Source organism: Opisthocomus hoazin, chromosome 1, assembly GCF_030867145.1.
Source record: "Opisthocomus hoazin isolate bOpiHoa1 chromosome 1, bOpiHoa1.hap1, whole genome shotgun sequence".
NCBI lineage: Eukaryota > Metazoa > Chordata > Aves > Opisthocomiformes > Opisthocomidae > Opisthocomus > Opisthocomus hoazin.
This window is the reverse complement of record NC_134414.1, coordinates 49,270,025-49,294,851: the sequence shown is the minus strand read 5'-3', so window position 1 is coordinate 49,294,851 and position 24,827 is coordinate 49,270,025. Positions and strand designations below refer to the sequence as shown.

The 24,827-nt window shown below is 37.7% G+C and overlaps 1 protein-coding gene across 1 annotated transcript in view; it reads right to left on the bottom strand.

Annotated features, from left to right (window-relative positions):
• The window catches only part of PIBF1 (progesterone immunomodulatory binding factor 1), a 124,506-nt gene that overhangs the window by 44,122 nt on the left and 55,557 nt on the right, over positions 1-24,827 (bottom strand). The window contains exons 11-12 of the mRNA XM_075422957.1: positions 7,272-7,437; positions 3,730-3,880 (exon numbers count right to left, since the gene is read on the bottom strand). Of these exons, the coding sequence (XP_075279072.1) occupies positions 3,730-3,880; positions 7,272-7,437 (317 nt within the window). The remainder of the gene's footprint in view (positions 1-3,729; positions 3,881-7,271; positions 7,438-24,827) is intronic.

Here is a 24,827-nt window from a genome sequence, read left to right as displayed (position 1 = left end):
AGTTTGCTTAGGGCTTTTTTCTAAAGAATTCATTTTCGGTGCGTACATGAGAAAGTAGAGGAAGATAAAATTAGGGAGTGCTTAAGCTGATTGGACATGAACAAGTCCAAGGGACCAGAAGGGGCACATCCAAGGTTGGTGAGGGAGCTGATGTCACTGTGAGACTGCTCACTACCATTTTTTAAAGACTGGTGTGATCAGAAATTTCTGATAACCTGAGGAAAACAAATGCCATACCCATCTTCAGAGGGGGGCAAGAAGGAGATTCTTATGTTTATACAAAGTAAAAATATTCAGAATAATCTCTGCCTCCATAGATGACTGATTTCTGAAAACGTACTTCTAAGTATTTAAAACACATTGGAATTGCTTTGAAAAGAAATCCCAGTAGCAGCAAGATTAAAACCTGTACAGATTTTAATATTTCAGTTCATGTAACTCAGCTTTCCTCTCTCCTGTAAGATAAAATGGGACAGAAGAAGGGGAGGGGAGGGGAGGGGACGGGAGGGGAGGGGAGGGGAGAGAAAAGTGTGTGTGTGGGGGGAGGTAGGCAGGGGCAGAGAGTGGGGCAGAGAAGAGGGGTAAAGGGGGACAAAAAGAAAGGGGGAACGGCACAGGTGTGACAGAGGGAGGGAGCACAAGTGAACACCAGCTCAGGCACCACACAACAGCTTTGATGAATCAAGTAGCTGGGAACAGGAGAAACAAATTTAGGAAATGATGTGACAGTCCTATCTGACTCATCTTTGCTAATGCTCAAGTGCCTCAAAATCAGAAATACCTTCTCCTCTCAACAGCTTGCCCAACACTATAGCTTCTTTCCTCACTTGTCTAATACCCTCTTAATGCGATTTTAAACAAGGATTCTTAAAACACATTTGGAAAGAGAAAAGCCTCTAGTAAAGTACTTGTGATAAGTCGCCTATCTAGTTACATGAAAAATAATACAGAAATTCCAGTAGGTATAACAGAAAAAAGTTCACTGATGTGGCAGTATAAAAGCACTAGAACTTCAGATTTTCAAGGCCATCTTAGTTATGACAGGGAATTCTCCAGTGCCTTAAATACCTCTAGTTCAGAAAAACAGAAAAAATAATTTAGCCTGCATTTGTCATAATCCTTCTTTCTGGTTACAAATTCAGTGTTGTATGTTGCAGAAAAATGTCAGTAAGATCCTGCCCTATAAATTCATATCCCTCAGTAGTGTCCATGTAAATGTCAGATTGTGAACACAAACAAAAAAATTTGGAAATGTTGTAGATATCAAGCCAAAGTAATGCTCTGTATCAGCGGGTGCTTCTCTTACCTTCTTTAATGTCTTTCCAGGCTCTTCACCTGACTTTGTGGTGTAAAAATTTTACAAGTTAGGGGATACTTATGACTTTTTTTTACAATACTTAGCAAAAAAGTGCCATTGTGAGGATACAGATAGGCTCAAACTTTTTATTAAAAAATAACCAATGGAAGCAATAAAAATAATACAACTTGTCTACAACAAAAATATCCCAAAGTTAAGATTTTACCCTGAACAAGAAGAACAGATGACTGCCAAGAAAGTTTATTATTGTTATTCATGTGAAAACCACTCAGATGCTGTAAGGAGTGGCTACATAAATTCTTGACAGTTTCCTGAATTGGCTGTTCCATGTTATTTCAATATTAATAAAGGCATAATGATGAGGGAATAACAGACACAACTCAAGTGATCTCTTCCACATGCACATTCTCCAAAGGAAAAAATTAAAAGCTTGTACGATTATACAACGAAAGCCACCTCACACATGCAAATACACACTTTATTAAGAAGTCCAGAGAACCCAACCTCCACCAGCACCCCCAAATACTGTAAAACAGTAGAGGCTTCATAACTCAAGGACAAGAAAAAAAATATTGCATGGTACTGAAATATAAAGAGGTGACCACAGGACTGAAGAGTAAATATTCTTGCTAAAGCCCATAGAAAATTCTAATTGTCTTCCACACAACATTTCAGCCTAAATTATATTCTCTGAAAGACAGAGTGGAGTATTTCCAGAACATATTAAATTTAAAAAATACTTGTATTTCCTTTCTTTCAAATATTTTCCTACCTTTAGCTATTTATGACATATAAGTATCAGGACATAATTGGAGCCACAGGGGGAAGTATATCTGTGCTCTCCTTCAAAATGTTTTTAAAAAAGAAATACTTTTTCTGATTTTCCTCAGAAGTTCACCTTGGTGCTGGAATTCAGTCTTAATTAGTATTAATCATAACTTTCAATATCAAATACACTATAATAGCAGTAAGAAAAAACAATGTTAGTTATTAAATAGAAAATATCTTGAAATAACACTGAACTATAATTCCTTTTTATCTTCAACAAAACCAGAAAATAAAGTCATATTTTAACAGAACAGTTCATTTGTAAACTTTTATTTCTTTAAGTTATATTCTGTAGTGTAGAATATAAATTGCAATTCAAATACATACTTAAGAAGAAATTAATAATTACTTAGTTCTGTAAAAACCTTTACTGCCATCCCAGAATGCATAAGAAAATGTACATCGGTGTAAACAAAAAAACCCATTCTGAACTCTGTCTTCTCCTTCTAAAAAAATAAAGGTACAGTCCAAAAATTCTGTATTAATACATAAATACTCCTAGGTAAGTTTATATACGTACTTCAGAAAACATGTTACTGACTAAAACACAAGCATGTATATAGCAAACATGCTTATAGTAAGACTGGAACCTTTGGGTAGTCATGCCATTCTAGTAAGTTCAAGCTGCAGTGTATAAAATTAATAAAGTAGGTACAGTCTAATTACTAAAGATACCCAGACATCACTGCATCCCATTAATACGTACTTTGCTCTACACTATTGTTTATATATAAAGGCTATGCAATGGTTTTCTACCTGGAAAACAGTATTTATAAATTGTGATTATTTTTTGGAGGAGCAAAGAAAGAGACAAGGACAAGAAGATACACAAATTAGTTTGAAATCTTAGAATGTCCATCTCTGTTTACACACATGTTAAAAGACTTCAAGATTAGAGTCTTGGTTTCAAATTAGAAAATACTTGCTTTATGGATTCATTTAGGCTGAGAATAAAATAAACAGAAATTTCACACAAATTTTGCTGTGCTTCAGAACAGATAGTGTTATTTTTGCCAACCAGAGACAAAAATTTTCAAGAGTAATCAGGCCTAAATTTAATCCAGAGTTTAGTACTTTGAACAGACTGATCTATCACAAGCAACTACTTAATGTCTAATAATTATTAATTTAATACAAGGAAGAGCTTCCCCCTCTCCCCCCCAATTCATTAAAAAATTCACATTAATCACTGTACTGTATTATGAAACGTACAACTGTCTGTCAACAAAAAGGGTTTCCTGGTATTCAAAGTATACTTAAATAATAGGAGAATCCTAAAAAACATATCTAATTATGATGGATGATTAGAATAAGGAAAAGAGAAATGAGGGAAAAAGAAAGAGTGATACAATTTTTAATATCCATATATGTAAGTTCACGTTAATTTGATAGATATTTACAAATATGTTTAGAAACCCATCATTAATATTTTCTATCAAAATAATGACTGCATTTTAATTGTCAGGCAAATAGAGGGAGAATGACAGGCACTGTAATACTTTCCAAGTACCATGAGAAACAAAACATCTTGTCATAATGTCAGAGACACCTACAGACAGAATATAATTTCTGACAGAACTTACTTTCTGCTGCCTGCAATATAATCTCATCAAGCTCTTTTTCAAGTTTTTCGTAAGTATCTAGCCTTGCTTGAAATTCAGAATTCTGTGTTTGAAGTTCAATAATGCGTGTTTCACTTGAAGACTGAAGACTATAAAACTCCTTAGTAAGCACCTGTGAGAATGAATAATGGAAAGATCAGGGATTCAGCATTACAGCTATTTATGAAAGAGGCAAAATATAATACACATAAAATGCTTAGTAGTATGATACTAAACATTGACGTAACTTTTGCACAGGAAAGATTAAAATACTTTAAAAAGCTGTTCTTTTTTCAACTATATTATCTTGCACGGATTACATGCTCAGGTCATATCACTTATGCCTATCTTGTAAGGCTTTAGTAATTCAAAGAATCTCTCTCTGAAAAAGCTACAATTTTAAAGGAGACTTTTGAAAAGCAAGGCAACAGCTAAAAAAAAAAATACACAGCAGTCTAAAGAGTGTAAATACGTGTATTTTTGTTGCTTAAACTGGACTCAGATGTCAGTTATTAATTTTTAAAAAAGAAGGTTCCTTTACAGAATGGTAAATGCACAAATATAAAAATTTAGTATTTAAGTTATACCAGATTCTTACGATTTACTTGTTACTGAAAGGTAATACGCCATTAACATTCAGGACTAACGTAAATACGTAATTCACTAAGCTTAAACAAAAAAGCACATATTCAAAAGTAAAAGTTATGAAGGTCTGTATAAGAACTGAAGCTTGATATATTGCTTGAAAATAGAAAACAACATTGACAACATAAATACTATTAAAACCAACTGGAATAAAAAAAACCTTGGTAAGTAAAGCAGTAATCTACATGCTTTGCAGAAATCACCTCCCTCCAAAACAGGTAAAGTAATAACCAAATAGTACTGTAGCTAAGTTTAATACTAACTTCCCAAACGAAAATCCCAAACATTCAAGGTGACAATTCAATACAGATCTTGAGATACAAAAATACATGCATAGTGTATACAGCAGTAGTGTCAGATTCACTATTAAAAACACTAAAGAATGCACAATGCTTAGAGAAACAAGCCATTCACAAAAGAATAAACATATAGGTTAAAATCTGGCATCATATAAACTGTTTCCTAGTTTTAGCATGCATAAGAAGAGAAACTATGCTGAAAGCCAAATAAAAACAAGAGTTCGTTCACAAAGCAGCTACAGCTGCACAAGATACTAGTGACTACGCTATTAAGATCCATATCCTGTAAGAAGGATAAGAAAAAACCCTTAGTACATTGATACCACATATAAGAAAGGAAATAAAAAAAATAAGAATTCAGTCAAAAGGAACAGAAGTAAAAGCTTCAGACATCAAACACTTAAATTCTGCAAGAATATTTCTTAATGAAAGAGCACTGGTTTCAAAGTGTCTCTAAGGAGAAAAGAAGTGCCAAAAGTGTTAGTAGAATTGAATGCCAAATGTTCAAGATGTGATTCAGATCAAATAAATATCCAGAACGAAAAAGGAAATATAACTCGAATTTAACTTTTTTCTCAAAGTTGAGACATGTCTGTGCAATTAAAAATCTGTTCAGCAACCTCAAAGTCTAGCAAAACCGGCACTCCCAGTGCTCATGACCACAATTAACCTCATCAGCCAGGATCTGAATGTCCCAATACAGACAAAACAAGAAATTATATTTTATCTAAACCTCTCTAATTCTGTTTCCACTCTATAGTTCCTTTTCATAAACACCCCAGGCAGGTTCACCACTGGAAATGTGGGGACTTGAAGAACAGCATCCTTCTCCAAAAAATTAAGGCTGCCATAGCTGGCATTTGGAAAAAAGGTTTTTATTCTGTCCTGTCCAGTTTGTACCCTGACGTTTTAGACATACACTGCCAATCTCATTTAAATCTCACAAATTGGACTCAGCGATATGATTTGGGGGCTAACTGTGCACAGGTGAATAAATCATGTTTTAAAGTAAGTTTGCTCTGCTGAATACTGGACACATTTCCCATACTAAAATAGGTGAACAGGATACAATACATTCTTGAAAGTACACCTTCAAAACATAATAAATTTTAAGCTTTTAGAGATAAAAAGATCCAAGTCATTCAACGTTGTGTAAAAGGTGCCCAGGTGCTGGCAGCTGGGGCTGTGGGGGCCTCTGTGAGGAGAGGCCGGGGCTGCCCCAGGCTGGACACAGCCGGTTCCAGCCGGCTCCAACCGACCCCACCACAGGGCACGGCTGAGCCCCCGCAGCCAAGGTGAGGGCACCTCGGGGGAAAATGTATTTAAGAAAGGGCAAAACTGCTGCATGGCGAGGGGAAAAAAGTGTGAGAAACAGCCTTGGTGCAGACACCAAGGTGAGGGAAGGAGGGGAGGAGGGGGCTCCAGGTGCTGGAGCAGAGATTCCCACGTAGCCTTTGGAGAAGACCATGGCGAAGCAGGTTGTCCTCCTGCAGACCATGAAAGACCACACCAGAGCAGATATCCACACTGCAGTCCACAGAGGATCCCATGCTGGATCAGGTGGACATGCCCTGAAGGAACTGCTACCTTTGGAGAGCCCAAGTAGGAGCAGATTTTCTCCTGAAGGAAGTTGCAGCCCATGGAGGATCCACACTGGAGCAGGGTAAAAGCATGGGAGGAAGAAGCAGCAGTGAGGAGCCATCATGAACTGACCCCACTGCCCACTCCCCGTCTCTCCCTGCGCTGCTCGGGGAGGTGGGGGTATAAGAGAAATGAAGGAGGGAAGTTAAACCCAGAAGGGAAAGGGGTGGGGAAAGATGTTTTAGTTTTTGTCTTTGTTTCTCACCATCCAAATCTATTTCAAGTGGTAATAAGTGAAATTAATTTTCCTCAGGTCAAGTCTGTTTTGCCCGTGATGGTAACTGGTAAGTGATCTCCCTATCTTTACACCACCCCACAAGCTTTTTCAGCCTATTTACCCCCCTCTCCTCTTGAGGAGGGGGACGGGGAATGCGGCTGGGTGGCTGTCTGGCAGCCGGCCAAGATCAGCCCACCACGACAGCATTAGCAACATTAGGTCTCTGATGCTGTATACACCATGCTCTCCTTGACCTCTTCAGCTATAAAAATTTGTTCTAGAATTGTGTATCATTAAAAAGTATTTTTATTATGTCACAATGCTATTACAAATCCTAGTTTTTAATAATGATACTGAATTCACCATAACTGTTCCGGTATAACCGTCTTCTTTCCCTACAATAATCACACAGACTGACATAAGCAGCTCTGTGGTGATACAAGCATATATACATGCCTCACATGAATGAGGTACCTTCTTCAACGTCTCTCCATGAGAGATTGTTTGGCCTTCTATGTCTCCCTGAGTCTTGCTTTCCCTTGGACTGGACAAACTTAATAAGCTTTGTTGTTAGATTCTGCTTCACCAGAATTTGGCGGAGACACTAATGCAGCTGTGTGTGCTCTTTGCCACTTTTGCCCCAAGCTTTTCAATTTTAAATTCTAACTAAAAAAAACACCAAAAATGTAATGTCCCATAAAGTGTCTCTTTATGTAACATACCTCCAGCTTTCTCTGATATTTCTCACATTCCATTTGGCACTGTGAAAGATTCTTAGCTGTTTCTTGTTGCATGAGTTGAACATGTTCAGTTTCAAAGGACTTTAACTTACTCTGGTGAAGAAGTTCAGCTACTTTGCTTTCTGTGCCAAGCTGCATTTGTCTATACCTAAAAGAAAAAAAAAAAAGAGAAAAAAATTTTGAAACACACATAGAATACATGCTAGTCTCGTTCATTATAGGTATAAATTTCAGAAATTAATACAGAATTTTTAAGAGTTTATTAATTATTAGTATGGTTATCTATATAACTATTGTAACTTGTATTTGAAACATCATTAGGCAAATTCAGTACTGTAACGACAACAAAACACAGCATGCAGAAAACACAGTCCATGGCTTTTCTGAATAAGTGGTTAACACACAATCAAATGACAATGACCTTACAGTATACCTCATTTTTAAAAAATGTTAGATGAATGTGAATCTCCTTCTCAGTACACAAACGTATGCACTGAAGACTTTTCATGGGAGAGGTACTACAGAGATGTTATCTCCCGTTTTCACCACCAGGTGTTACACACGATAGGGAAAAGTGGTATTAGACATCAGTGGTATCAATGGTGCACCCCTTGGGTTACGCCTTTGGGATATCATGGATATCAGCTGCTTTTTCCCATACCCAAAGATATGAAGAAATGTCACATCACAATGGTGTATTAACTTCCACAGTCATTCAGAACCACGGGGCCTTCTCAACAAGCAGAAATGAAGTATATTTTTGAGAACATCACTATAAGGTAATCATAGGTGACAGATAAATAATACTCCACTTACAATTGGACTTCCTTCATTCTACTCATTATACTTAGCAGGCAATCTCAAAAAAGAGGGGTTAAAAAGTTTGCTGGTAGAATACTTAATTACTGGACCGTAGAAAATGAGGGTAATGTGAAGAACAGTAGAAAACCTTATGAACCTTAGCATTAAATAACATCTGACATTAAAAGGAGATACATGCAAAGTAAATTACAGCTTGTAAAAATGATCCTAAATGTATACATAAAATGATGAACTCCTTACTGACTGTTTTCATTCATGAGTGAGATCTTGGGGTTATACTAGACAAATCCATGAAAACTTCGGCTCAGTTTTAAACAACAGTCGAAACCAACATTTTGGGAATTACTGTGAAAGCAACAGAAATCACGTCACTTTACAGTTCCATGCTGTTGCCTGTATACTGAATGCTGACTACCGTTCTAGTACCTCACTTCACAAGGAATATAACAGAACTGGTAAAGCATCAGAGAAGGGTAATAAGGATTACTTTTGACAATCAGCAACATCATGCACTCTACAGTTGCACTGCATGGAAGAAATTACTTAAGCAAGTTAGGACTCTACAGCTTGGAAAAGAGATGGTGTAAGGAAACGGGAAAAACAAGAGAGGCCTGATACATAACGAGTGGCACAGAGAATGAGTATAGGAATCAGTCATTCACTGGATTTTCCAACAGATGAATGAGAAGGCATCTAATAAAGCTAGCAGATACAAATGAAAACAAATAGAAGTTGTTCTTCACACACGAAAGCTGTGAAATTCTGTACCATAAGATGTTGTGGATGCTAAAAATTAACACTTACTGAAGAGGATAATGAGTAAACTTAGCAGAGAAATCCTTTCACAACTATTAAACGCAAGATGGTACTTCTCACAGGGAAGTCACTTAACAACAAATTGTTAGAATGCCAGATAAACCTTTACTCTAACCCAGCATGGCTGTCATGTTAGCTGTCATTCGTCAAACAGCAGTTGCAACACAATTCCACCCTATTTAGCACCTGATCTTTAGGTGGGATTGAGACCATTTAACAAAAACAAGGGGATTACTTCAAATATTTTCCCTGAGGATTTCAGATGTAGGAATGTTTCTAAGGCACAAAGAGGAAGCAATTTTCACCGGAATTAACTTGAACAGAACAAACAGGTGTCATTATGATGGCCTTTACAATCACTCTGTAGACATCCGTGTATGAGTAAACAGTCCAACGCATGAATGAGATTCTTCCCACACAGGCTGCGTGAGCAGAGATTGGAAATTCTGCCTACTGAGATCACGAAAGGTCGCTCTTTCTAAAACAACTTTCTTTTTCAATAGTGTGACATTTGTTCTCAAACAAACTTACTGCACTCAAACTGCTAAATGCCAATTATCTATCTGCTTATCGACTACTGCTGTCAATTTTGCTTGAGGATGCTTTTCAAGTGCTGATACTATAAGAATTTCATCACTACTCCCTGGCTGTAAAATGAAAATAGGAACATACCACGCAAAACTAGTTTCAGCACTCTTACATTCTCCACACTTTGTACATGATTGGCTGCAGACATGATACTAAATCTGTTCTGCTATGCACACTGTTCACAAAACTGGGAAGAATGTTTTGTTCCAACATGAGTATGTCTTCACAAAGACACATATTATCCAGCCAACTGATGTGCAATGTAACACACAAATGAAATTTATCTACAAGTCACATTTATTGACTTTCAACAACAAATTCATATATTCTGCCTTTATACAAAATAAATGGCAATGCCTTCCTGTAGACTGCTTCAGACCTTAAATTAGTCTGAGGTTCAACAAACTGTTCTGTACAGAGCTTACACACTGGAAACACATATCAACATGGGCTATGCATACTTCTCTGTACTTACTTTCTATACTTTCCAGAGAAGTCGGTAGTTCGCTGATGATTTTGTAAATCTGCTCAACCGGCTGCATGCTTCCAGAGCATCCTTATCAACCCAATCATGAACAGCAACTTCAGAAAAAAAATTTTGTACTTTGTATTTTGGAAATTTGAAGTAGCTTAGATGTGCATGATGTGTTTTGTACTAGTAAGGTTACAAAGAGTCAGTTTTCTTTTGACCTTACTACACTGTTAAACACACTAGTAACTCCTCCACCACAGCACCACTCAGAGTTTCTTTGTCCTAATTGCTTTTACTTGGCCAGATAGTATCTCTGGTTTGTTGGCTACTATTTCGGCACAAGTGTGTGTGCATGTGTGTCCATAGTCACGTAACATGATATCAAAATACATTCCTTAATCTGCCTAGATGGTCTCTACGGGAATACAAAAGAAAATAAAACCACCCTATGCTTTAACACTACTATTGTGGAAAAAATTAGTAGAATGTGGGTGTAGAGCATTTTTCTCTATCAAGAAATTTCAGCAAACTTGATACAGTGAAAAAGTAGAGGTTTTTGTCTCACAGAAGAATGAGGGGTGGGAATGAAAGGGAAATTACAGATTAAGCTATGAAAAACACAGGGGAAAAAAAAAAAGTAAGAATCAGCTGGAATGAGGTCTCAACTTCATTATGCCTCTGTGCCGTTAGGATGACCAGTCAATAATGCCTGAAGTTTGCTAAAGCAGAGTAACTCAATGATTATCAAAAAGGTTATTTCTACTGTAAAGCAGGAGAGAGAATATTCAGAGAGGGACTTAAACTCTGGTTAGTAAGGACGGTTTTAAGAATTTTCTGTCAGAGGAGCCCATGTTTGCAAATGGAAGATAATGACTTCATAAATCCTCAAAATATGCGTACAATGAGAGTAAACTGAAAAATTTAATGGTAGAATCATGTAGACTATATACTGAAGAAAGTATTGCAACCAACTGTCTTTTGAATCAAGGAACCACAAGACGCATCCAGCACAGCCTAATCTAACATTGATATTCAAAGTTTTTTATCATATATGTGTTCAATGTGAGATTCACCTAACATTTTCACATTCTTATAAGCATTCCATAAGTACCGAGACAGCAACCCTAATCTGTTTTTACCTAACAGAAACAGACTCTCTCTTTTACCATCGTCTATCCCATTGACAAAAACTGAGATGTAAAGCGGTACTCCTCAATAAGTGAGCAATGAAACATAGAATAGTTTGGGTTGGAAGGGACCTTTAAAGGCCATCTAGTCCAACCCCCCTACAGTGAGCAGGGACATCTTCAACCAGATCAGGTTGCTCAGAGCCCTATCCAGCCTGACCTTGAATGTTTCAAGGGATGGAGCATCTACCATTTCTTCAGGCAACTTCTTCCAGTGTCTCACCACCATCATAATAAAAAATTTCTTCCTTATATCTAGTCTGAATCTACCCTCTTCTAGTTTAAAACCACTACCCCTTGTCCTACCGCAATAGGCCCTGCTAAAAAGTCTGTCCCCATCTTTCCTACAGGCCCCCTGCAGGTACTGGAAGGCTGCTATAAGATCTCCCTGCAGCCTTCTCTTCTCCAGGCTCAACAGCCCCAAATCCCTCAGCCTGTCCTAGCAGTGGAGCTGTTCCAGCTCTCTGACAACTTTTGTGTCCCTCCTCTGGACCCGCTCCAACAGGTCCATGCCCTTCTTGTGCTGGGGGCTCCAGAGCTGGATGCAGGACTCCAGGTGGGGTCTCACAAGGGCGGAGTAAAGGGGCAGAATCACCTCCCTTGACCTTCTGGCCACGCTTCTCTTGATGCAGCCCAGGATGCAGTTGGCCTTCTGGTCTGCGAGCGCACATTGGTAGCTCATGTCCAGCTTTTCATCCACTAGTACCCCAAAGTCCTTCTCCTCAGGGCTGCTCTCAATTCCTTCATCCCCCAGCCTGTGTTAATAGTGGGGGTTGCCCTGACCCAGATGCAGGACCCTGAACTTGGCCTTGTAGAACCTCATGAGGTTCACAGAAGACCACTTCTACAGCTTGTCCAGGTCCCTCTGGACGGCATCCCTTCCTTCAGCTGTCGACCACATCACTCAGTTTGGTGTCATCTGCCAACTTGCTGAGGGTGCATTTGATCTCACTGTCTATACGTCATTGATGAAGATATTAAACAGTACTGGTCCCAGTACAGACCCCTGAGGGATACCACTCGCCACCGATCTCCATCTAGACATTGAGCCACTGACAACTACCCTCTGGATGTGACCATCCAACCAATTCTTTATTCACCAGACAGTCCACCCATCTCTCCAATTTAGAGCAATGGATGTTGTGGGCGACCGTGTCAAAGGCCTTACAGAAGTCCAAATAGACGACATCCATAATGAAGTACATTAGAAGACAACAGATTTGCAAAATTAAGCATTCAAGAAGTGTCAAATCCTAGTATTAAGCTTGTTAATAGGAAAGAATTCCAAGCAAGTAAATATTATGAAATAATAAATCTTCCAAAGGAAGTACTACCAAGATTATACAAAATACAATACCAACCTTTTCTAATTTTTCAAACTTGATAATACCAACCTAAGGCTCTTTAGGATGTATTTTAGACATTATTTTCAAGTTGAAAAATGGAGAAAACTCTAAGTTATGAAACCACCCTGACTCCACAGATGGGCCAGTTCCAGATCTAAGATCTTCAGAGTAATTACGATATACTCCCCTATTTGTACAAATGTCTGTGCTTTGGTTCAGTGCCAAATTTGCAGAGAAACCTAAATGCTACTGACATTTCCTCCCTAACCTGTCCTATTGCAAATCTCCCACTTCCAGCCCCAACATGTCCTCTAACGTTCCTGCCCTCCTCTCTCGCAGTCCCAGCACCAGCCCAGATTTCTCCTGACTTCCACTTCTATTTTCATTCTTTCTACTCGAGGCATTTGTTTTTCTTCTGTGCTCCTAGCCTATCCAGTTTCCGTTCCTGTCTTAGATCCCTACCCTGCAACTGCTGGTTTTATTTCTCTCTAATCCTGAATCGCCCTCCCTTCACCAAATCCTACCCATACTTCTCTCACCACGATGTTCAAATCCCAGTTTAACTTTCTCACATTCTGCAACTGAGTCTGGCTGTTAAGGCTTCCTCACTTCCGAAGACCCCAAGGCTAAGTATAAAAGCACAGAACAGAATTTCCCTTACTCTTCTTTCTGCCACTTGGAGTCACACAGAAGGAGCAAGAGCAGTCTAGACAGGTCTAAATTAAATTCAGCCATGTTACAGACTGTACATACGCTGTCCACACGTGTGGCAAACTGTGAGAGTCCAGTGCAAACATGGGCACTCAAAGTATCTTGTTTTCACTAGTTCTCTTTTTGATTCTTGGCAATAAAAACTGGTTGGCTCATTTCCAAGTAATCAAAAATCTCCCATGAATTGAGTTCACACGCTACCCGCTAAGTAATTGAAAATGTAGGAACTCTGATCCTTAGTTTCAAATGCTTTCATTGTTCAGCTTCTGAAGTACTGAATGTAAGTCTGATGCGTCATGTATCTGTCTGGTTTCATAAACTGAAAGTCTGTTTTAATATTTACTACAAAATGGGTAAGAAAACTGTCATTCTTCATTTACATACACATATTTTATGGAGATTGTTACACTAACATTATAGGCATTTTCAGTCTTTTGTATCATTTATTGCTTCATTAATGTCTATCAAATATGTTAAATTATTTCTCATCTGGACTATAGTAACAATGCACTTAGTAACAACATATATAAATAACTCCAACAAAAGTAAAAAAAGCTTTGAGTGTAATCATTAAACAGAAGAAGCATGCCATCTACAAATTGTTTAAACAATGAAAAAATTGTTTGCTGAAACAGTTTTCACTTAAAATTTGTTTTCCCCAAATAACATGCTGAGAAATTTTTCAGCACAGTATTTCTGTTTCAGATTGTTTAAAAAAAAATCCAGAAACATATAGCCTAAATGCCAAAGAGTAAACATGATTTAACATGCAGTTCTTGCCAGATGTTACATTTGCTTCATATCAAGTAATTAAACACACAGTACTTTTGCATGTGGTTTAGTAAAATCTGTTTGAGAGAGAAAGCTTAGAAGCTTTGTTTAAAGCTGCTTGCTTCAAAGCAGATTTTTGTGTTTTGCAGCATTCTAAGCATTTGTTACGTATTGGCCTCTGATCCTCATTCTGTCGAAACAACACTTCCACATACTATTTTGCAGTCTGTAGGAAGTGCTAGTTCCAAACATCCAGATTCAGCAAGATAAACAGCTGTTTTACACTACCTGTAGGAAATTACCTGTGCAATAAGTGGAGTTCTTCGGTATGTAGAACCCATGTATTCTTTCTACCCTAACTAGACCATTGCCCAGTGTACACTAGATTGGACACCCTTCCCTGCAGTGGCCAGCGAGAACATGCATGCTTCCCACGTATTCCTGCGCCTTACGCCAGGGAAAGAAACAGGTCTGGTGCTGCACAGATCTTCTCACTAACCTGTAACACGACTGGTAAAGAGCAAAGTTAAAGGTGGGGCTGTAGAATATACATCTAAGAGGCACAACCTGATGAGTTACTATAAAGGTAGCTGCTTATCTTTGTGTTTATTTCACTATGACAGCTAGAGTGACCTAATTACCATGATGAGTGTTCCACCTCTTTTAAGAATTGGGAAGATGAACATTACAAAAGATGAGTCTGCCTTAGACATATCTGCTAAATCACGCTGACTGGCAGGGACTGAAATCCCTCTTTGTTTCCTTGTCTCTGGACTATGCAATTGTGCTTCCTTTTATTTGACTATGACTCTTTGCTCTCGCACCGCGACACAGCTTCAACAGTAATGGCAGAGACTGCTTCAGCCTAGCCTAGCCTAGCCTGTGCTTGGGAGTTACACCTCAGTCACGAGAATTTAATAATAAACCTTCACTAGGGAGTTTTCTCTCAGTCCTGGAGCTCTGATGAACGCTGAATACAGTCTTCCACTTTCTGAAAGTGTGTGCTTAGTTCTGGGCTACTGTAAAAAAGATGAGCAACTCCTGTCACACTTTTTTTTTGAAACTGAAACAGGATGTGGCTGCCATTCTGTGTTAATTCAGTGCTGCTGATGCATGCTTAGTTTGCTCAGAGTCACTTGCCTAGACTGTTATTACTTGCTTTAAGTAATCAGCATCTTGATTAACTCTTTTGTTATTTGATTCAATGAAACAAACACAAAATCTATTCTAATTGAACTTTATCAGTACAGAGACATTAATAATAGCATTCTTAACAAAAACAAAGGATCTGAAGAAACCAATAAGCATACAATAAGAAATGGGATATAACTCCACTGTTTCCTCTTCAAAAGCTACTTTTTAGACACATAAATAGAAGAACAGAGTCATCCCAGTAATTTTCAGGAGTCTAATTGTAGTTGCTTTTCTCTTTGAATATACATCTTAGTCAAGATGTATATATCCTTGTGTTCTCATTTATGTTTCTGGGGATGATGAATCCTAAATCTACGAAAAACTGTACAAACGTGAAACACAGAAACATTAGTATACATGGTTGGTTGAAGAATATCTACCGGAACAGGTATTTCAGGAGAGGTAGGCACAGAGATACCTAGTTTGTGAATACAAAATTGGAAATTATCACCTCACAAGATCCCTTGAATAAAACTTCAAAATAACACCAAAGAAACATAAAAGATTCCTCTTTTTCAAACAGGAAAGCTATTAAATGAGTTTTCTGAAGTCTAGTGAAGAGATACCAAACGAAACAGCTTCACAGAATTCTCCTACGTACAGGACAACAATCTAAAAGTGAAACAGCCAAGCTAAAGGATGCAGACACCAGCAGCTCCACCTCAAGCCAAAGGCAGTCAGAAGAAGTCGAACAGCTCTATTGTTTCCGGCACCACCTCGATTCACTGCACAAAGCTATTTTTTGCATCTGTGTCCACTAGCACATAAAATGGCAAAAGTCTCCGATCTTGAAAGTATGAGAACCATGCTGAACTGAGGTGGAACGCACACCTGGGCAAGCAGCAGAATAAGCATGATTAGATTTCTCATTGCCTAAATGACATCTTTGCTCGAACTGATAAATACTTCAATTTTTTAAAAAATCCACTTTGAAGCAACAGATTGAAAAGGATTCCTGCTCTGCAATATGGTTTTGTCTATTGTACGTATTTTAATCCAAGAGCAGAAAGTCTGATGTATATTTACTAAAACCTCCTTGTGTCTTTAGTCACATTTTCTGTGCACACTATTCTCTATTTTAGTTCCCATGGCATCCCAAACCATTAACTTTCTTAAACCAGTATTTTTATTTCATAGTTTACTTCAGTCCTTGCAAAAATTGCCATGTTAACAAAGCTGAATTTTATACTAAATCAACAGAAAGGTAAAGAATAGTAGAGACACTTATCCCCCAATAATGTATATTGATTGGTACTGAATATAATTAATTTGAATTGTAACGCGAGAGGTTTTGATATCAGAAGTATGTAACAGACCTGAACTACGAAAATGCCAGCAACTTCCTTGCTATAAAACACTAAAAAGAGAAAAGAATCAACTTTAAATGTTACTCTGTACTAAATTTTAAATTTGTAACATACACTTAGAATTGTCTGGCCTGATTATTTTTTTCTGCTGTTCATAATTTTTTTTTTAAGCTACCACACAATTTCAATAATGATTCAGCAACCTACCTCCTTAAACCAAGTATTAGCTTTTCCAGAAATATTATTACTTCATAAAAATATTCTTTAATAATATTAGTATTTATGTTACTAAAATAAAATTGAAATAAATTGCTATTGCAGCAGATCAAACATACCTGAATGGATTTGGGGGATATCAGAAGCTACAGAAACTGTTCATTACATTTTTGTTATTGCACTGCAAACACTGTTCTTCCTTGCTCGAGCAAACTAAGAAATCGGAGTCAACAGTTACACAGAGACTCTGAAATTGTTGCTTAAATCATTTTTTCCTCTTGGATAAAACATGGAAAAAAATGTATCTTTTAAAACTCTCCACTCCCACTAGGCAAGAGGTTATTTTTCGTCAGATATTCAGATAAATCGATATAAATATTTTCAGGTCTTTCTTCTGATTCTAGATAGAGTGATTATTACTTGCTAGGCTAATTCAGTATTCAGGGAGCTTTCAGAGTGGCAATATCTGCACGTAGTTTTACTTTACATGGCTCAGATACATTTTGATGTAGCATCACCGACCCTCTCAGCTCACAGCTGGCCCTTAGCATATTTGCATTCATTCCCTTCACTGAATGTTCTAGAACAGCAATTTTTCAAGACTGAAACAAATGTAAGATTGATAATTAAAGAAACTTCACATAACCATAACTAAACGACTGAATTCACATGAAATTCTTGAGGTAAACAGTCATTACGCCCAATATGCTGCAAATCCTCTCAAGGGAGCAGAATTTTTTCTTTTTCTTTAACTAATCAATCCACACTAGTGCTGTCACTGTGAAAAAAGAAGGTTGCATCCAAATATGCATGTGCATGTATAAGTATACACACATACAGTCAAAACCCAAACTCTGAAAGAAATCATAAAACCTTCCTTAATAAAGGTAGTAGACATTTTGACCTTTTTTTTTTTTTTTTTTTTTTTTTTAATACCTTAACTCACAAACTTTAAACCTCTGCAGACACTGAAAAGAAGCTACTGAAAACTTGTGATATACACATACTGGTCAAATCTAATCCACAAATGAACAAGGGGAAGGTCAATCAAGGAAATAAACTCTCTGGATGTTCATGTTGACAAAGTTTGTTACCTCTTCTGTTCATTTACATGATTGACACTGTGAACACATCAATCTGTAAATTGTATGTACTTTTCAATCCTTTCCCTTTGCTACTCCTTCTACAAACTAGGTTGCATAAGAAGTTTATTAAAATTAAAAACTAGAAAATTAAAATTGGATTGCAAAGATGTTTTGAAAGAATATCATGGATCATGCAATGGGTATACATATATGTTGTAGTCCTATACACAAACTACTACTGAGCAAAAGGCAATTAACCATCTTGTACAACTTTGATAAAACTTTTGCAGTAAGCTCGGAGACTGAAAGAGTAACAAAGAGAACAGTCCAAATCATGAAATTCAAGTCACATTCTCACACTAGAAATACAAAAAATTCCAGTTTAAGAAGAAACTGAAATATGTATCAGCAATCTTATCCTTTACCGTCCACAATAGCTTATATTGTCTGTTGTTGTATATGCTGCTATTCCTCTGATTCAATACAAAATTCATTAAGATACTTTTAGATGTAAATATATACTTAATAAAATGTAATTGCTGTACGTTTTTTAATTCCATTAATGCAAAAAGGGAAAAAGTCAATGTGAAATGATTGACAGAGCAGCAGTTATATAAGTGACAACAGCAATACTGAAATGTCTCTCTCCTTTTAACAAATAAAATCTAAAAAGCACTAAAACGACTGACAGCTACAAACAGAAGAAAAATGTTTGGAATGCCATATACATCTTTACAACAGTCAGAAACAGACACACATTTTTAAGTTCTTAATTTCACAAATGTATGCAATTAATAATATCAAAACTAAAACACAGTGATGAAAAAAAGAAGCTTTTTGGACGATCAGCAAGGGAAAATTAAGAAAAGGAAATGTCATCACTGAAGCTTCCCAGAAAAGGACAGGGAGACAAATGAGAAAGTAGGGACAAATCTTTTCAGACAGGGCTAACCAGGAGACCACCAGACAAAGCTCCTCTGACATCTGAAAAAGAAAAGATATATGTAAGTACTGTATCAGCAGAGAGACTGCTCCCCACCCTCTGTTTTCCCCACTGAAAGTCTGGCAGAGTAGGTCAGAAGGTTAGGGTTCAAACTGCCGTAATTTAGCAAATGATTGGTATGTCCTTTATATCACACATAACAGGTTTGATTTCCTGATAAGCAGAGTTCAAAGTACAGGCATACCTTGTTATCTGTCAAAGACGTCTTCCTAAAAGTGCTAGGGTTAGCAATGATGGACAGCAAAGCAACTTTTACTCTAAGAATTAATGTAGTGGAGGGTCTTGGTGTTTACAGTGACTTAATAGGCAAAATTTAAATACGAGAGGCCAGCATATTGCTGCATAATTTTCCATTTATTCCCCAGTAAAATTACCCCTTACAAACAAGATCTCAACAATGCAAATGCAAAACAGATTTACTGAATAATTATGGTTGGAAGGGATTTCAGGGCGCATCTAGTCCAATATCCTGCTCAGAGCAAGGTCAGCTATGAAATCAGACCAGCTTGCTCAAAGCTTTAGCCACTTGGGTCTTGAAGAGTCCCAAGGATGGAGACTGCCCACAGTAATGCTTGGCTGTAGTGAAAAAGTTTTTCCGTATAACAAGTCGGAATATCCTGTTCCAACTGACATTCTCTCGTCCTCCTACTATGCCCTGGTGTGAAAGGCCTGGCTCCATCTTCCTGGTGACCTCCTCGTAGGCATTGGGGTGCTGCTGTTAGGTGCCCCAGCAGCCAAACTGAACAAAATCCCTCCTCAGCCACTCCTCATGGGGCAAGTGCTCCAGCCCTGACCATTCTGGTGGCTCTCCACTAGATTCACCCTGGTTTATCATTATGTTACTTGTATGGGACATCCCAAAACTGGACATCCCTTGATGTCTTGACTATTCTCCTGCCAATACAGCTCAGGATGCTGTCAGGGTACGCTGCTGGCTAATACTGAGCTTGCTGTTTATGAAAAAACATCTGTTCCCTTCAAAACCAAGAAGGATGATGTGTAGTCACAGACAAGACAATCTGCATTTCCTTCTTAGCATCTGAATGCTACATAAAAGCTCTTAAAACACTAAAAATCTGTACCAAAGACTACTGTAACTGTACTTCCAGCAGTTGTTTTAAACTAAATACAATATTAGAAAAATACGTGGATTTCCATCTGTCTTTCAGAACTTAAAGGAACTTCCATTAAGCTGCCTGCAGGCCATCAGGCATGCTCCAGTGCAACTGGGCAGCTCAGGGAAGTTTTTGGTAGAAGAGCAAAGGATGGAAAGACATGATAACAGTAAGAACTAGCAGAGATGGGTCTTACATAATCAAAGGATGCTAGATTGACTGACAGACAAGCAACAGGTAGGGGAGCATTACTGGATCTGTCTTCTTTCAAGTCGAAGATATGTGAAATATCCTACCCTGTGCAGTTATAGTAGCTGAAACCACATTAACATTACCACTAACAGGAAAACAAAGGAGACAGGGTAAAGACCTCTCTTCATTCATATGACTTAAAAAACAACCTCATCAACTGCATTTCAGCTTTAGAGACAACTACCAAATAAAATACTGTATACTAGCTGGTTTGTTAGAAGTCTTAAGATGTAGTTATCTGTGTGTGTCATTATCCAGAAATGATGCATGTATTGCTTCTAAAAGCTATTTTCCTAAACTGGACAAATCCTTCAAATCAATCAGCGAATCTTCTGAAGATCTTGTAAGAACAATAAACACACTTAGACAACAGCATCAATAGTGTAAGAGAATATGGAAGATACTCTTACAGCCCAAAACAAAAGGAAGGAGGTACAGTCACAATCCGCACGCTCTTAAAAGCTTCAAGCAGAGTAATAAATGAATTCTGAACAGAACACCAAGCTGTTTATGACACCAATGAAACAATTTCATTTCTCTTCATTGCTAAGCAGGAAAACGTCCAATGAGTCAAAGCTTTCTATAAAGCAGCCTCTCCCAATAAATTTTTCAGTTATCACATTATCCTATACTACCTACTCAGGCATGTGAAAAATGAAAATACTTCAAAAATAACCAGTGAACTCCAAGCTGTCTCCACTCCAGCATATTTGCTTTCACAACATACTTTTCTATATTTTATCAATCGTCTGACACCTTTAACAAAATTTTTATACACTGACATAATTTTGCCTTTATACAGCTTTTTTACTTTTTCTACTATTAAAATTATTAATTTGAGAAGAGTAGTATTGTGGGAAGCAGTCAAAAAAGAGAAAACAAAATCCAGGTTTGAAAAGAAGGAAAGGTAGTCAGAATCAATGAATTATGGGCATACTAACAGGCTTTGTAATAAAAGTGAAGCATACCTTCTAGGAAGAGTCTTAGATGTGATATAACTATCACCTGGCTCCTGAGAGACCACAGCAAAAAGCACTGATATTTATTACTTTTAGTGCATGTAATTCTTAGACAAATCAAGTTTTCTGTTTCTCTTCTTCCTCTAATTATGTCCAGCTCTCTTCTCCCTTCCTACATATCTTTGTCTTAATTTTTGTATCTTCCTCCCATTTTCTCCATTCTCACCATTTAAACAATTATTTCTTCAGCTGAACTATCGCAATCCCTGCAATAACCATATCTAAGAAACAGAATTTTCCTTTCTCATCCTGTAGAGGACTTGAAAACAAAAGTTTGTTCTTCCAGGTCTTTTCCCCTAACAGCACTTGTAGAGAAGACACTCCCGATCTCCAAATACTCCCTGTCCCAACTGAGTGCCTGGAGACTATAACCTTTTCTTTTCAACTTTTAGATTGTAGTGTATCAAAGCAGACACCTTTTTATTGTGGAATAGAAAGAGAACGCTCCTGCTGCTTTGTTTGTTTAGTGCTTGTATAATTTTATCCCTGTCATCATGCATTCTTTCTGCTACGAGCCCTAGAATATGGCTACATCTATCATGCAACTAACGAAGCAACTGAAGATGCAATTTTTGTACTCACTGAACAGCAGCCAGAAGGTTCCCTCTAACATAACCATATTATTAACATTAACTCCTTCGATAAAGTAAAGGAACCCCTTCACTGAACATTATGTTAAAACACGGCTTTAACTGTCTGTCTTCTCATGGTTTACAAGAAAGATTTCCATTGAATGTGGACTTATACATACAAAAAGTTAATTTCCCTTTAAAATTTGAAGAATGAACCGTTGCACCTCAGTCTGACCATGCTAGTTACCAGTTTTGTGTGAATACTTAGGCCATGACTGAAAATCACTCTAGTTACCACTGTATTTCAGTTAACCTTATTTTGCGTGACATGCAATTCTTTTGCCTTCTTTATTACAAAAAGATTTAAGTAGATGGAGGTGTTTAATATTTTTCCACACTATTTTAAACTATTCCACTCCGAGCTCCACTCTCAGCATTCCATTCTTCCACTGTTAAAAAGTCTGAACCAGCTTGGAACCAGACTCTAAGTTCAATCTAAAACCACTTAATAAGCAAATAGTTCAACTTGTCTTATTTCAAAATGGAGTCAGTCTTCCAGAAAAGAAGAAAATCTGCTTATTGTCAGCTGTTCTTAAAGATGCGATGTTTATAGGTACCCGACACTGAAGCATGCTTGTCTTGGCAATACCAATGGGGCACAAAGTCTAATACTTCGGCTGCTGTTACATAAATGGGATGGAGTTTGGCCCACATTTTCACATCTTCCTAATCTCAGAATTCCTGGTAACCGTCAATGGACATTCAAAGGCAAGCAACAATAAGGGTTCACTGCGAACGTGCATATAGAAAACACACCTTAACAGTAATAGGTAAATTTGGTTTCTGCTTCAGGACATCCACAGTATTAGTGACTGTATTCCCCACAAAAACACCAGGAGTATCGGTAGCGAATCTCCAGTCAGACCTGCAGAATTATGGTGCCGAAAGCAACATGGGGGTCCTGAGGGTTTCAGGAATTAAAACATAACGGCTTTTTCATCCAGTGAGAGAGCTCTGAGATACCAAGGTTCTTTAGGATCACTCTGCTACACACATCAAAGTACTGAAAAGCTTTTAGTCTATTAACATCAAATGAAAGCTTGTCAGCTATACAAGTGGTGTAGGACTTCACTGCAGAAGAACAAGTGGGAAAGAAATTTTTCTTCTTGTTGCTTGACACAGTTAAAGGGCTAAACATTTCGAACTACAGTATGTAATGAAGCACTAGTCACATTACCTCAAAAAAGGTCAGCAACCTAGCGACAAAGTAAGTCAAGAATCTGAATCATCTACACAGATGTTAACAAATACTTCCTCATAACAGGCTGCCCAATGCCAGCAATGACTAGGAAAATTTTGCTTCTGACAATCTAGCAGTCCTCCTGATAAGGGAGGGATCTGAGGCTTACATGACAAATCTGACCCAATTTCAAAGCAAAATTTTCAATACTACTACCAGTCTCCTCAACTTCTATGTAGAAAGTCTTTTAACAAAGAACTATTAGTTATATTTCCATTAGCAGAATCCCCACTGTTAGAGAGTGTTGGGGCTATACTGTACAGATGATTCTTGTCAGCAAAAGCAACACAGGAAAAACACTCAGCAGCTTTCCCAGCTAGGAAATCGAAAAAACTTCTGAAATTCATTCCTGATTTGTCCAAATTTGAAGAGAAAGATTTACGCTTACTGCCTGTTGGTGTCTAAGGTAAGATGACCAATCTTGCATCATCTCCAAGTTCTTTAAAAATAGTTCTTAAATCATTACTTTTCGCTTTAATTATCTTTTAACTGGGAACAAGCAATCCTATTTACTAATGTGTTCAACATTCCTGGCAGTTGATGAACCAGTTCTATTTGATCAGTTATTCCAAAGCGAGGAGACCTCATTTTGACTCCTGCTAGTAAATGATACAAAAATAGTCTCACTCCATCATTATTCATACCATGATACTGAACTTACAAGCAGAGGACTTTGTGAATATTTTTTCCTTTTCTTAAGTTCCAGGGATATGGAAGTGTAAACTGTCCTTCAGAGTGAAGTTTAAGCCTTACATCAGCAGATTACTGGAATGAACTCCTTAGACGAGGTAAAAGGTCTCTGTCATGGGAGCGAAGACCGTAGGAGGTGCAGATCAAAAACACTTCCACTCAAAACAGGACCTCTATCCAGGTTTCCTGTTTTTGTCAAGGAGCTCATGCACTCTTTCAGAAGAGTATCTTTCTGAAATTTTTAATAACAGCTTTTGTTTGTCAGTGTTTTGGGCCTTGCACGCAATGCCCACTTTCCCTCGTTAAAGCAGAGGAAGCAAAACACATGAGTGTTAAATTCAAGACAGTCACCTTCAATGAGGAAGCCACCAGTGGAAGTGGCAGCCCTGCAAAAGTGAAGAAAAAGCAGAAATCACAGTATAGTTCTGGACCTCATGCTGTGTATCCTTAGCTTCATGTCGAAAGGGACTAAGCAGGAAAATGCAGGACTGTTGATTATAGATGACATGCACGAATACTGATAAACAAAGGAAACTGTCCTTAGACTTCAGTGGATGAATGCACAGATGTGGAGACAAATACCTAAGGGAATCAGTATTTCATTAAAAAGTTGTTACTTCTGGATGGATGCTGCTAAGATTTGCAATTCTTATGGCCACAGCAGGTTTTCAAAAAGAGGTCTGGGCTTTCAGTAATGAAGGGTATTTTCCAAGACCCCAGTCAATACATAAGCTAAGCAGAACAGTATACGAGTCTGCACCTAGCTTTGTGCTGAAACTAGTAACAGTATATGAGTTGACAAGTGCAAAGCTAGATCTGATACATTCAAAACCACAATCAACTGTGTATATGTAGCCTTAGATATAGCCAAAAGGAACCACAGAGATCAGCTTTTTGACCCACATAAAACACAGGACTTTCCCGAATTAATTCTTGTTGGAATTAAATATGTATGTAAGAGTAAAGAATATCTGTTTTGAGAGAACAGTATTTTAGATATGTGTCAAATTATAAACAAGGATTACTTTGAAGTGGCCCAAGGCTTAAACTGTTCAAACAATTTTCTTTGAAC